This window comes from Lonchura striata, chromosome Z, assembly GCF_050655825.1.
Source record: "Lonchura striata isolate lonStrDom1 chromosome Z, ASM5065582v1, whole genome shotgun sequence".
Lineage (NCBI taxonomy): Eukaryota > Metazoa > Chordata > Aves > Passeriformes > Estrildidae > Lonchura > Lonchura striata.
In genome coordinates this window covers 55,020,185-55,033,377 of record NC_140740.1, presented here as the reverse complement: position 1 = coordinate 55,033,377, position 13,193 = coordinate 55,020,185, and the positions used below count along the sequence as shown (strand labels likewise).

The 13,193-nt window shown below is 39.9% G+C and overlaps 1 protein-coding gene across 5 annotated transcripts in view; it reads right to left on the bottom strand.

The window, feature by feature from the left end:
* The window catches only part of SNX18 (sorting nexin 18), a 98,309-nt gene that overhangs the window by 54,299 nt on the left and 30,817 nt on the right, over window positions 1–13,193 (bottom strand). The window contains exon 2 of one of the 5 annotated variants that reach the window (XM_085567926.1): window positions 4,643–9,837. The exons of the other annotated variants lie outside the window; for them this stretch is intronic. Coding sequence (XP_085424052.1) covers window positions 9,824–9,837 — 14 coding nt within the window. The 3' untranslated portion in view covers window positions 4,643–9,823. Of the gene's footprint in view, window positions 1–4,642; window positions 9,838–13,193 lie in introns of those variants that run through there. 5 annotated transcript variants of the gene reach the window in all.

Sequence of the window (13,193 nt, the reverse complement as noted above, 5' to 3'; positions counted from 1 at the left end):
ACATCTCTGTGTTATGATCACTCTTTTCAGCACAAAACCAAAGCACAGCCCCATACAAACTAATGTGAAGAGAACAAACTCCATCCTAGTAACCAAAATCAATTAAGATTTCTCTGACTCTTATGAGATTGTACTAACAAGATAAGATTCAAAGCACACTCATTCTTGCATCTGTGTTACCTCACCTGGCAGCCTATTGCTATGGACATTGGCCATTGCAATTAACACATAATTCTAAGTGAAGATATGCAACATCTTAATTCCTTACATTAATTGAGACAAACCCCTTGGAGATGCCCTAATTCCTTCTGTCTTTCATTTGGTGCTTAAGCAAATGTCTCACCTTTTTCTGCCCTGGTTTCCAACTTTGGTTTCAGGCAGCCATGCACCACCCCACTGCTTCTATGTAGATGCTGCAGTGGCACTGTTGTAACACACACAAGAACTCTCCCCTGCCCTGCTCTCCCTCCTCACACAGCATCCCTCTCCACAGTGGAGGATGCCTGAGTGTGTAGATTCTACAGGGGCCTCTGCTACAGCAGCCTTCCTGGGCGCTTTTGGCAGCTGCTGTACCTTGGAGTAGCTGCAAAGAGCAATCAAATCTTCAGAGATACTCAGGTGTGTAGCAGTGGATTATCCAAGATGAACAGCTGTCTTGGAAAAGGTACCACTGCACTGCACATCTGGGTTTATGGAATGGGGTATTTTTTCTGAAGCTACACACTAAATGTGCTTGCAGACCTTTTGTATGATAAGGGTGGCTCCAGGGAAACAAATCCGTGCTGCACATCTTTTAAAATCTCTCTCTCAATTGAGAGAGCACTCTCAGTGGATAGAGCACAAACACTTTTAATCTGCTCTGAAATGGAAAGCTCAGATTCCTCATCAGGTTGATTTTCTGTTTGTGCTCTTTGCTGGTCCTGTTTCTGTTCGGTATTTTCTCCAATACCAATTCAATACATACTCTAAATTATACAGAAACTCTTAGCTCCCAGGATACCTCAAACATTCAACAAATAGTACACATAATCAACAACATATCATACAATTGCCAAAAGCTGACTATTATTCTGCATGATCAAATCACTAAATCCCCTGTGTCTTTCTCCTATCTGGGGCATAGATTTAAAAGGCAGCTGTAATCTGACTTCTATTAATTTGTTTGGAGCATTGCACAAGCCATGCTAACAATTACATAAATCAGTTTTCGTTTAATGTTAACTGACAGACTTCATTGATCACTGGCCAAACTTCTTTTTGAATAATCTGTATTTAGTTCTGTATTTAATAACTCTTCTAAGTGCTATTATAAAAACCTGACCAATAAAGTCCTTTAAAAGAGTCATTTTACAATATCTTTCCTCAAAATTCAGCTCATTGCATTAATTTCCAAAACCACACAGAAACATTCTTTAAATGAGTATAAATTAGATGGAACATCAGAGCTTTGTTTGATCTTTGACTAATTTGGTATCCTGTAGGAGTACTGTCATTACCCACTGACTGCCCATCCCTGGGATAACCTCATTGCACCTGGTGCCCTTGCCAAGCCAATTGCATGTCTGTGACCATGCTCTCCCATCATGTTCTTTCTCCTGTTCCACCTTGTGGAACACAGGAACAGGATGGATTGATGGCTCATCATTTTTACTATGGTTATTTACTGCTGCCTTGCTGTGTGGGCAAAACAGATCTAAAACAGAGAGATTTAGAATACAAATACCAGCTAAGCCACGCAAAGCTGCTTGTAGATCCCTGAGTCAGCAGCATCCTGCTCTGTGTCTGGATGTAGGGGGAGAGAGCAGCACTGCAGTCTCCTGACACATTGCTCCACATCTCTGCAAGCTGGACCTGCCCTTCCTCCTTAGAGTGGTCCTGCTGCAACTTCACCTGATGAGCTTGCAGCAGGGATGGAGTGGGAGACTTCTGCTAGGTCACCATTTATCTTGTCTGATGCACTGTCAGTTAAGTGATCTCAATAAAATATTGTTGAAAAAGGGCTTTCACAGTCTGTGGGGAAATGGATTCCATCTGTCTCTGAGCAGTGACATGCCTCATCTTTGCTTATGTGATGTATTCTTTCTCATACCAGATGTTATGCTAGTTAGGCTTGCCAGCCAGAAACATTTTAGTAGTTTCAGAGGGATTGTGATAGCTCTTTGCTCAGCTGAGTTGGTATGTCTACCACAGTCAAGATTTAATTGGGTTGAAGACAATAAAGAAGAGCCAAGGAATTAATACCTTTATTCTTGCTCTATAGGAGCAACCTGATACACATTGCGTCTGCTGAGCTGCTTTAATGAGATTGCACTTGAATGTGAGATTTGATCCTAGGGCATTCTTGACCCATCAGCTTTAAACTTGTTGCCAACAGCCAGTTACTCATAAAGGTGAAAAGCTCCAGTTTATTCCAAGCCTGGAAATAAATAAACTCCCTCCAGTTTACTGGGCTTCCTCACTTCTTCCATCACTCATCTTTGGCAGAAGTGTTAGTGTCAAGATTCCATTGACTTTTCCATGTCTCTGGCTGCAGATGTTCTCAGCACATTAGAGCTGTTTTGAAACAGTTGTGGTGAAAATAATTAGAATAGCATAGAATAATTTACTTTGGGAAGCATGTTTAAGATCACTGAGTCCAACCACTAATGTAGAACTGCCAAGTGCATCAGTAAACCATGTCCCTGGACTTACAGTTATGTTCTTCCAATATACATTTGTAAGAGTATTGACTTCTAGTATATTCTCTGTTCTACATCAATATTTTCAAGGAACTGAATGTTTCTGAATCACTGGGTTATTCTATTTTTTAAAAGGAATTCTACATATGCCCCATTTAGGCAAGGATATGTTGTTCTTGGCAGACAGGTACGATAGACCTGTCTGTACCTCATTTATATTGATGTCACTTGGAGTAAACATTGATTGACCAAGTTTGGCACTTAGCATTTCATAGTTTTCTATTGTGCAAGGCATTGGGCTTAAGATAGAGATGTACAAAAAAATTGCATTTAGCTTTTATTTCTTTGGGACATAACCTGGGATCAAAATCCATCCCTTTTATGGCTTGTTGGAGTGTGTTTTGGAGATAGAAAACTGTGGCTTGTCTTATACTGCAGGTTCATTTCCCTTATTGATTGCTAAAACTAAGAAACTGAGGAAATAAACTATTTTTTTCTTCCTATTTATACTTTTATGCTAAAGCAACAAGCAACTGTGCCAGCAAAGTTTATTCAGGACATCCAGTCTCATCCTGTTTCTCTTTTAACAACTCAGACCAACTCTGAGAATGATTTGGAAGCACTCCTGGCAGCTGGGTTATGTGAGCAAATGTGTGAAAGGCACCCCCCAGCCACCTCTGTAGGACTTGTGCTGCCCCCAAACCTGGCTGTCCCATCCTGTGTCCCATTCCAGCTGCTGCTCCTCATGGGGAGAAGAATGCTGATGTCAGCAGGGAAAAATTGCCTGTCTGGCACCATTTTGACCAGCAGTTCCCATAAACTGGGCAAACTCCATTCTGACCTGCAGATCTGCTTGACTCCAACTAGCCTGCTTTGGAACCAGATTGTCACTGACCTACTTTTCTGTCTGTGGCCCAGCTTGGCTGCTTTTTCCACTGCTGCATGCCCTGGCACCTCACAGCTTCCTTTCAATCCGCATGGTAACACGCCTTATCCCACAACAACACATCCAGTTCCTAACACTTATCAGCTCATTCCCTTTGTGGAAAGATCACTGTAACTCAAAGTGCTCCCTCTGAGATTTGGCAGCTTTGCCTGGGGAAAGGAGCAGGGAAAGAAGAGTTAAGAGAGCATTTCTGACTGCAAGGGCAGATATTTTTGCCTTTTGTATATAGTTTTCATTTCCCTCAGCTAATGCTGGAACCAGCCAAAAGAATTCTTCCTTATACCAACTTGAGTACATCAAGAAGTCATTTGATGCAGTGTCCAAGTTTGGCCAGACCTGTTTTGATTTAGTAATGTCTCTTGCAAATACAAGCCAAAGTATCTAGTTTTCTAGTAATAACTTTAGCCCTGGCAATATGGCTTTCAGAACAAATACCAGGTTTTAAAATCTATCATGAATGTGTTTGCAATTAGTTCACTTTTTATCTTTAAGAGGAGGATTTAATTAAAGGTGGACAGGCGATAATTTGATCTATATATCAAAACAGGGCTTTGCTAATGAGGGAGAAAAGAAGCAATTGTCTAATATAAGATGTACAGAAATTAATCTATCTTTATAGAAAATTATTCCCTCTAGCACTTTTTCAAACTCACAATATAGCTGAGTACTATGATCTTTCTGCACATTCAGTTTGAAGTGATTCTTTAACACATTAGGGAACTTTAATATGAAAAGTTCAGGTTCCTGAGAATTTAACTTTTTGGGTTTGGAGAGCTTGCCAGATACCTCAACAAGAGAAGGCTTCTGCTTCTTTATTTTCATTTCTTCTTATTTCAGTGATTATAAAGTAAGGAAAAAGTTTCAGGAAAACATTCTTTGTGGGAAGTAAGTAACTTCTGGAAAGAATAAAATGTGATTTCTTAACAGGCATTTTGGAGCAATGAAGTTATCCAGCAGCCTATTAATATCTAACTTACTATTGCTGTTTCCTTGACTGTGGTTTTGAATAATGTCTGCCTCTGAATCTCTTTTTGTCCTTTTTCTTTTCTTGCTTTCCTCCTCCACCTCTGTGCTGTCCCTTTCCAAATCATGCAATAAATTCTCAGTCTAGGATACAAAGTCAAATCTCTGTTTCATAAACAACACAACTCTTCCAGATTTTTCCTTTATCAGGGAAAAAGTTAGAGCCCTCTCAGTAGCCAACACACAAAACATAAATTCTGATATAACTATACATTATATAAATGCTGATAGAACTATACATTAAGGAAGCTGGTTTAGTTATTGCTGGTGTCTGTGAATGTCATTTTCCCTCATACACTCTTGTCTGCTATTGTAACATGAACATTGTGAAGATTTGGGAGGATATTTCTTGACTACACTGTTTATTTAATTATTAGAATAGAATTATTAAAAATTAAGAATTTGCTAAATAATCTCCTTAAAACAGTGTTACAGAGGAGCCTCAGTTTGGACAGCAGCCAGTCAATCAATGCAGGAAACTTGTCTGGAATATTTGTATGGAACAGCTTGTATAGAATATTTTCTAATCCCTGTAAGATTCAATTTCCGCTAAAACATTTCCAGTACTTTGACTGCAATCCTAATGATGACCTCACATTTTCCTTTTTTTTATTTAATCACAAAAGATTACACATTTTAGTTTTCAGCAAAGTTTACAGTAAAAGCATCACGTACTTCAACTCTGCCTTAGTCTGCTATATCTGGTGCATTTGTTCTATTTACAGCAACCACAGATATTTCTTAGAAACACTTATATTGTGAGGAAAAATATTGCAAGTATGTATTCTTGGTGGAAGTATCAAAAATAACACATTTCACTTAGTAAATCAGCAATTAAATGTGTTTGGAAGTTTTCTTACACTGGTAAAGAGGGAGAGAGCACTGGGGTTCAGCCTGCATCAGTGACCTCCCACTCTTGTTCCAGACACCAACCTCCATTTCGTACATCAAGAAGCCTATTACAGTTTTAACAATTATGTGAGTAATGGGGTCTGGGCAGTACAAGGCACATGGGATCATCCATTACAGCTGCAAATTGTCATTCAGTTATAATGCTCATTCACAGCTACTCTGCTGGAACTGGAGTCAACTCATATAAACCTGACCTGAAGCTTAATTCCCTTTGCAGGAACAGATTTGCCCCCTTCTCATAGTGACTCACAGGAGAGTAAAAGAAGGCTCCTTGAGCAGACCCTGAGATTTCTGCATTGTTGAAGAAGCATCCCAATATTTGGGACTGCCTTTGGCCCAAGAAAACACACTTCATATGTGTATTTGGCCCTGGAAAGCCACAATTTTTAAGGAGACCCTGCTTGTGCATATGTGTAACAGGTCACTGTTGAACCTTCATCTCCTTGGTACCCACTGAGACACCCAGCTAGTACAAACCTTTATGGATTTAAAGACAGGTTAGCTCAGCAATGCAATGAAGTGGAATGGTAAGGCATAATCTGTATTCAACATAACATTCTTCATACTCCCATACATCTCAGCTGTATCTTTATGGAATGGCATATCAACTTTTCAGTCCAGCACTCTATCCCACATAAGACTTGGACTTCCAGCTCAGGCTATTCTTTGATACTGTGATTTACTTTGTATTATCATGTGGTGGCAGCTCCCTGTCTTTTGCTTCAGAACAAATTCTGTGCAAATTCTGTTCTGTTCTAGCTGAGATTCATATACTTTTACACCTAATAGAAACAAAAAATTTTCTTACTGATAGATACCTTTTGGGTAATAATCTTTCAAAAAAATTAACAAGTTATAAAACTACTTTGGAAGGAAGGAAGAGGAGAAAACTTTCATCAAAGTAATGCAACTGGAGAAAAACGTGCACTTCTGGGTATGCATCTGACCCCATTATGTCCTGAAGAAGCAGCTGAGAAAGATTTTTCATGTCCCAAACCTTATGAGTTGTTGTTCAATTTCCTTTCTTCCAAATCTTACTTGCTACATTTATGAGCACTGACTCTCTTATCATTTTAGATACCATGACAATAACAGCATTAGGGCCTCAAATTTAGGACATGAGTTGGGTCTTTCAAATCTAGTGGAAATACATGGAAGCCATTTGTCTCAGCTGCCTTGAATCAGATTTGCAAAAACAACAGAAGACATTTTTATCTCATTTATGTGTCTCTTGGTTAAAGCACAAATTTAAATTCAGTGATTACTTACCTGCCCAGACAAAGAAATCACTAATAGGCCCTAACTAAAGGTCAGTTTGAAGGGTTGTTGTTTCAATAAGGAATAAAAAATACATTCACATCAGTCTTAACAAAAGAAATTTTATGGTGGCCAATGCAAATAAATCCAGTTGGAAGCCAGGCATTAGAGGTGTTGCCCAGGGGTTCAGTACTGGGACCAGTTCTGTTGATTACTGCCATTGATGATCAAGACAAGGGGATTGAGTGTACCCTCAATCAGTTTGCAGATGACACCCAATTGGCTGAGAGTGTTGATGTGCTGCACATCCTCTGCAGAGGATCTGGACAGGCTGCATCGATGGGCTGAGGCCAGTGCTGTGAGGTTCAACAAGGCCAAGTGCCAGGTCCTGCCCTTGGGTCACAACAGCCCCAGGCAGTGCCACAGGCTGGGGCAGAGTGGCTGGAAAGGACCTGGGGGTGCTGGTGACAGCAGCTGGACATGAGCCAGGGTGTGCCCAGGTGGCCAAGAAGGCCAATGGCATCCTGGCCTGGATCAGCAATGGTGTGGCAGCAGGACCAGGGCAGGGATTGTCCCCCTGTGCTGGGCACTGGTGAGGCCACACCTCGAGTGCTGTGTCCAGTTTGGGGCCCCTCAGTTTAGAAAGGATATTGAGGTGATGGAGTGAGGAGAAGAGACAAGAAGGGCAATGGAGCTGGGGAAGGGTATAGAAAGTAAGTCTTTTAAGGAGCTGCAGAGGTATTTTGGATTCTTTAGTGTGGAGAAAAGGAGGCTCAGGGGAGACCTTATAACTCTCTACACCTCCCTTAAAGGAGGTTATAACCAGGTGGGGGTCAGTCTCCTCTCCCACGTCTCAACTGAAAAGATGAGAGTAAGTGTCTTTAAATTACATCACAGGAAAATGACTGGGGTAAAATCAGAGAAAACATGGAAGTCATAATCACATTCTAGTAGAAGTAATAGCAGTAAAGAAATTATAGGGTGAAATGCAGATGATACTCCCTGGATGGGATTACCCACATCCCAAGTGCAACCACTTCAGAGTGAACATGATGCATGATGAGTCACTCAAGCTCTCCTTAAATGCAAAACCAGTACAAAAGTAAGTTAAAAATGGGGAGAAGTAAAAGAAACCTCCATCATAATTTTTGAGATCAGTCAACAGGGTGAACATGTTTTCTTTCCCATAGGGATAACTATTGGATAATAATTGCACTTCATGCATGCTGAATTATTATCTGGACCTAACTTTTACTGGTGATTAGAACTTGTCTGTGTATTGCTTTGAATATATTTTTGCAGCCAAATACTATCACCATCAATCTTTGAACTTTAACATGTCACAATTTTCAATTGTATTAACAAGGAATGTATTCTGTAAACTGTAAGCAGGAGTCCTTCACAGGCTCCAGCAGTTGCTGGCAGCAGGTAACACACTTGACAGTGGAGACCCGGAAGGGGGTCTGTTGTTGTGTGTCTCTGAACAAGTAGAGCTGCCCTCCAATCCAGGTGGGGTCACCATCTCTGGAAATGTTCAAGAGGCACCTGAAATTCAGAGAGAAAACCTTTCTAAAGTCAATATGGATGGAGACTACAAGCTTCAAGCTAGATGGTGTGTATTCTAGCCCTTTGCATCAAATCCCGTGGATTTTTTTTTGAGAAATACATCAAAGCCTACTACACTAACAGCAAATTCTGAAGATACTGCTGTTAATTCTGGTACTTTCTCCAAGCACTGTGCATACAAGATATAGCAACATATAGGTTGGTGTAATTAACTTTTGAATCTAGGAAACTGTAAATCAGTACAAGATTTAAACTCTGTGTACTTGAAGGGAAACAAATAGAAAATTCGTACAGTGAGTATGCTGCAGGACATTTCATTGTGAGCAGTCAGTAATCTGAATAGTGCCCATCCTCTGGTGAGAATTATTATGCACAACAATTTTGCATGAATAGCTATTTTCAAATACAGAGAATGATGTGAATGTATGGATGCATGTGTAACAAAACAGGCATTCATAACTTGAAATTATGGTCCTGATATTTCAGACAACACAAAAAGCAATATAAAATAGAGGCTTATTCCATTGTCTTGTTCTGTGCTTGCTAAGATCTGTGTGTGATCATTTCCATGTACCTTCAGCAACCCAAGCTTACCCATTTGAGTAAAGCCCTCACTTCTGCACAGTAGCACAGTTCCTCCTTTATGGCAAGTTGCTCAGTGTATGGGAGTCTCACAGGCACAGCAACTTTCAGCAGACAGCAATAGTAGTGTTATTAGGCTGGAAACATTCCTCTAAATATATAAAGATACAGTTGCTTCCTGGTAAAACTACCATCAGATGGTATCTGTAATAAGAACCTCTCTTCCCACATCCATCTCCTTTTGCCAAAACTGTATGGATTTTTATACTGTTCCCTGACATTTCAAGCTGTTCCCTGGTCCTCTGATGGTTATTGCTGCACAGTAGTGTTTTTCACAGTTAATCTCAGTTTAGTATAAAAACATATCATTTCCAGAAATGGAGGTTCAAATCTTTCAGACATGGTCAAAACTTCCTTTTGGAGACCCTAACATGACTTCAGCATGGCACCTTTAATGGTAAGAAATTAGGATTTGTACCTTGAGATATTGTTGTGCATCACAGCTCTTGAGACAGAGCTAGGGAAATGACAAAACACATTGCCCTCTGAGATCAAGGCCAGGTGTCTCCCATGGCTGTTAAATCTCTGCCTTCTCATCTGCACAGACAGGGACTGACATGGTTATCATGCCTGCTTTCCTCCCAGATTTAAGTTAAATTTGTCCTTTTCTCCTGTGACTTTTACTCTGATATAGGCCAGGTGGATGGTCAGCATTAGGGATGACCCAGACAGACCAGAGACACAGACCTGGGCCAGAAAGGGGACAGGCAAGAGGGAGAGGCTCACCCAAACCTAGCAACAGCCATGCTGCTTTCCTCTGCTTTCCAGAGAGGCTTTTGACTGGAAACATCTTTTTTCTTCAGGAAACAGTGCCTGCAAAAGAATTTACAAATTGAAAAGATGACCTGGCAAATAATTTTTAAAGGGTGCTAGCTCCAGTGCAGCCATGCAGTCAGTGTTAGTACTGGGCAAGGAGCTCAAAGTGCTGGCCTACCTTGTTTTAGGAACCCCCAAGCTGATAATAAACATTTCTTTGCCTTCTGTATGGGAAATAATACACCATTATGCTCAAAATCTTCTTTGTGAACTAAGAGAAAGCATGACACATACATAAATAAAGCCAAGAATATATTGTTACTGCAACAAAAATCTTAATGGTCTACTTAAAGAATCATTAATTAATTTAAAATTCAGGAATGTAGATATTATTACAGGTGAAGGACTGCAGTTACAGCACTTCTATACAGTAGAAGTCTCAATCATAGCAATAATAAAATTGTCATGCATATATTTAATATTTTCTACCCCTCTCCTTGGGCATGTCTTCATCCTTCCACATTCCTCTGGACCTTCAGGAACTTTGGACCAACTGGAGAGGACAACAGCATCGACCATACCCCTGGAGTCACACACCATGAGGAATGTGATGATCATGGCATGGTATTCTTCTTCCTTCCTTGGGATAAGGGTTTGGTTTTTTTTATGTTTTCCAAAGCAGTTTTTTACCTTTCTTTTGCTTTCCTGGTCCACGGGTTCATTTTACAAATGTATTTACTACATATAGTACTATTTATATATGTTAGATATTATTTCCTTGTTCCCTTTGTTAGCTGTCAAATTAGATTAGTCCAGATTGTGATCCAGATTTCTAAAATGGACAACTGGTGAGTTTCAAGTGCCAAGCCTGTAGCCCATCTCTTACTGTTCCATCCTCTTAAGCCTCTTTGAGACATTCTGTATCTCCATTTCTCAAGTCCTCGGCTGATATACCACACCTCTATTTCTTTGCCCAATATTGTGGGTCAAAGTCTTAAACATCTAATTTAACACAGCACCACCACTTGCTACTACCAGCTATATAAAACCATGATTGTACCACACAAGGATAAACACAAGTAGAGGGGATTAACCATAAGCACTTGATTAACTGGAGGTTAAAAAAAGCAAAACAGAGCTGCAGGCAAGTCAAGAGGTATTCAGACAGAGCAAACCTGAGGTGTCTCAGTCCTGAGGCCTTGAAAAGCCCCTGCAGAGCTCATGGGTTCTTGCTGGAAGGCAATACTGCATTGCAGGGCTACAGGGTTACACAGCAGAGAGGTGTTGCTTCTGGAGATATTTAGGTTTCCATAATATCTCTCTAATAACAACACATTCACAAAGAACTCAAAACATTTCATAGTCATTTTCCACAATGTATGTGCAGGAACTGAGAAAGCTGGGGTTTTCTTTTAAAGCTGCTACATTGTAGGAGCAGCTGAAGTCACTTGGTTTGTTCAGCTGGAGAAGAGGAGACTGAGGGGAGACCTCACTGCAGGTACAATTTTCTTGGGATGGGAGGAGGAAGGGCAGGCACTGATCTCTTCTCTGAGTGCCCAGTGACAGAACCCAAGGCAATGGCCTGGACTTGTGTCAGGGGAGGTTGAGGATGGATATTAGGAAAAGGTTCTTTCCCTAGAGGGTGTTTGGGCACTGGAGCAGCTCCCCAGAGAAGTGGTCACAGTACCAGCCTGACAAAGCTCACTTGGACAATGCTCTCAGGCACAGGGTGTGATTCTTGGGGATGGTGCTGTGCAGGGCCAGGAGTTGGACTTGATGATCCTTGCGGGTTCCACCCAATTCAAGACATTCTGTGATTCTGTGAAAACCCATGTGGTGAATTTTGGTATTATCTATAAGAGGCTAAGCACAGCTCCAGATAATTCCTGCCACTGTGGTGCTCTTGTAGTCTGGGATGTTTGTGTGGCTGAAATACCTGGTGTCCTAAGTTTACTTCTTTAGATGTTTTTTGTATTTCTCAGTCACACTACCTGCACATATTTTTGGTCATTACTTTTTGATAAGTATTTTATTGTGTCTAAATATAAATATTTTCAAAAGTTCACTCATGTTGTTTCATCCTTAGCAAGGACAAATTCAGAAGTTTCAATTTCCAGTAGTTTAGCATATGAAAGAAAATTCTATTACTTATTCAGAAATTATTAAGACTTTGTTTTTTCCCAGATTGTCTGATCAGCTTGACTGATCCAGCATGTTTAGGACACTACATATGAACAGAGTTTAAGAACTAGAGCTGGCCTTCCCATGGGATGACAGTCCTACACCTAAGGTCAGCCCAGCTCCCAGTGAGTAGCAAGTTCTGGGCCTGCACAACAATATGGTTCATTTGCAGACCCACCTCTATTCCTCTGCATCTCTGTGAAATGCAAAACCCAACTTTTCAGACAGTCTTTTAAATGTCTCAATAATATTTTGAAAATGTTTAAACAATTCCAACTCCAGCTGTACTTACAGTTGGCTTAAATTTTTCTTTCATACCAAACATATTCAACAGAAGCTGCATTATTTTACAGCACATTGGAATTTCAAATTAGCTTGATTTGCTCTCATATTATTTCATTGCTTTTGATATAGCTTATACATAAGTAATTCAGACATGCTGAACATTGCACAGTGTTGTTGAAAAGTACCATGAAGAAAGGAAAAAAAGCCTTATAAAGTATTCAAAGGCTGCAGTTTTTAAAGTTTTTATATTGCAACACAATATATGAAAGGTTCTCTAAAAAACTTACTTTGTAACAGATTTTTATGTATTTAAATATCAGATCATTTTTAAAAAATCTATTATAATCTCTTTATTCTACCTCAGGAGACTTTAAAAGGTTTCTCACATGCTACGGTTGCCCTATAATCACACTTCCAAAAAATGAATTCAAGACTGAAAATATAATTTATTACCCTAGAGTAATATATAATGTGGTGATTCATATAATCTAAAAGCCGCTGATTTCTTTGTCACCTTTGTAAGTAGCATTCATTTCCCTGCCATGAGCACAATTTATAAATTCATCTCAGGGCCTAGATAGCATCATTAGCATATATTTAGCAATAGCAGACAGCGAGCAGCAGGTAGAAATGGCTGGCTGATGAGCTAATATGCTTTGGGCACTCTTCCAGCGTGTATGATAAGAGAGAAAATACACTACTTCGAAGTCTGCAAGTCACAAAATACTTAGCAGAAGAGAATGACAAAATGACATAAATACTCAGCACTGAACAGAGGGTATGGGTATACTGACATTATGTTTATAATTCTAGTTATAGAAGAATTTACAACCTGAATGAAAAGATGCATCAGTGTGTTACAGACTCATTTAAAGATCTGTTTGTCTCTTTGTGTGTTTTGTGTTTTTTGTCTGTTTGGCTTCTTCTTATTTTTCTTTTTTAAGGGA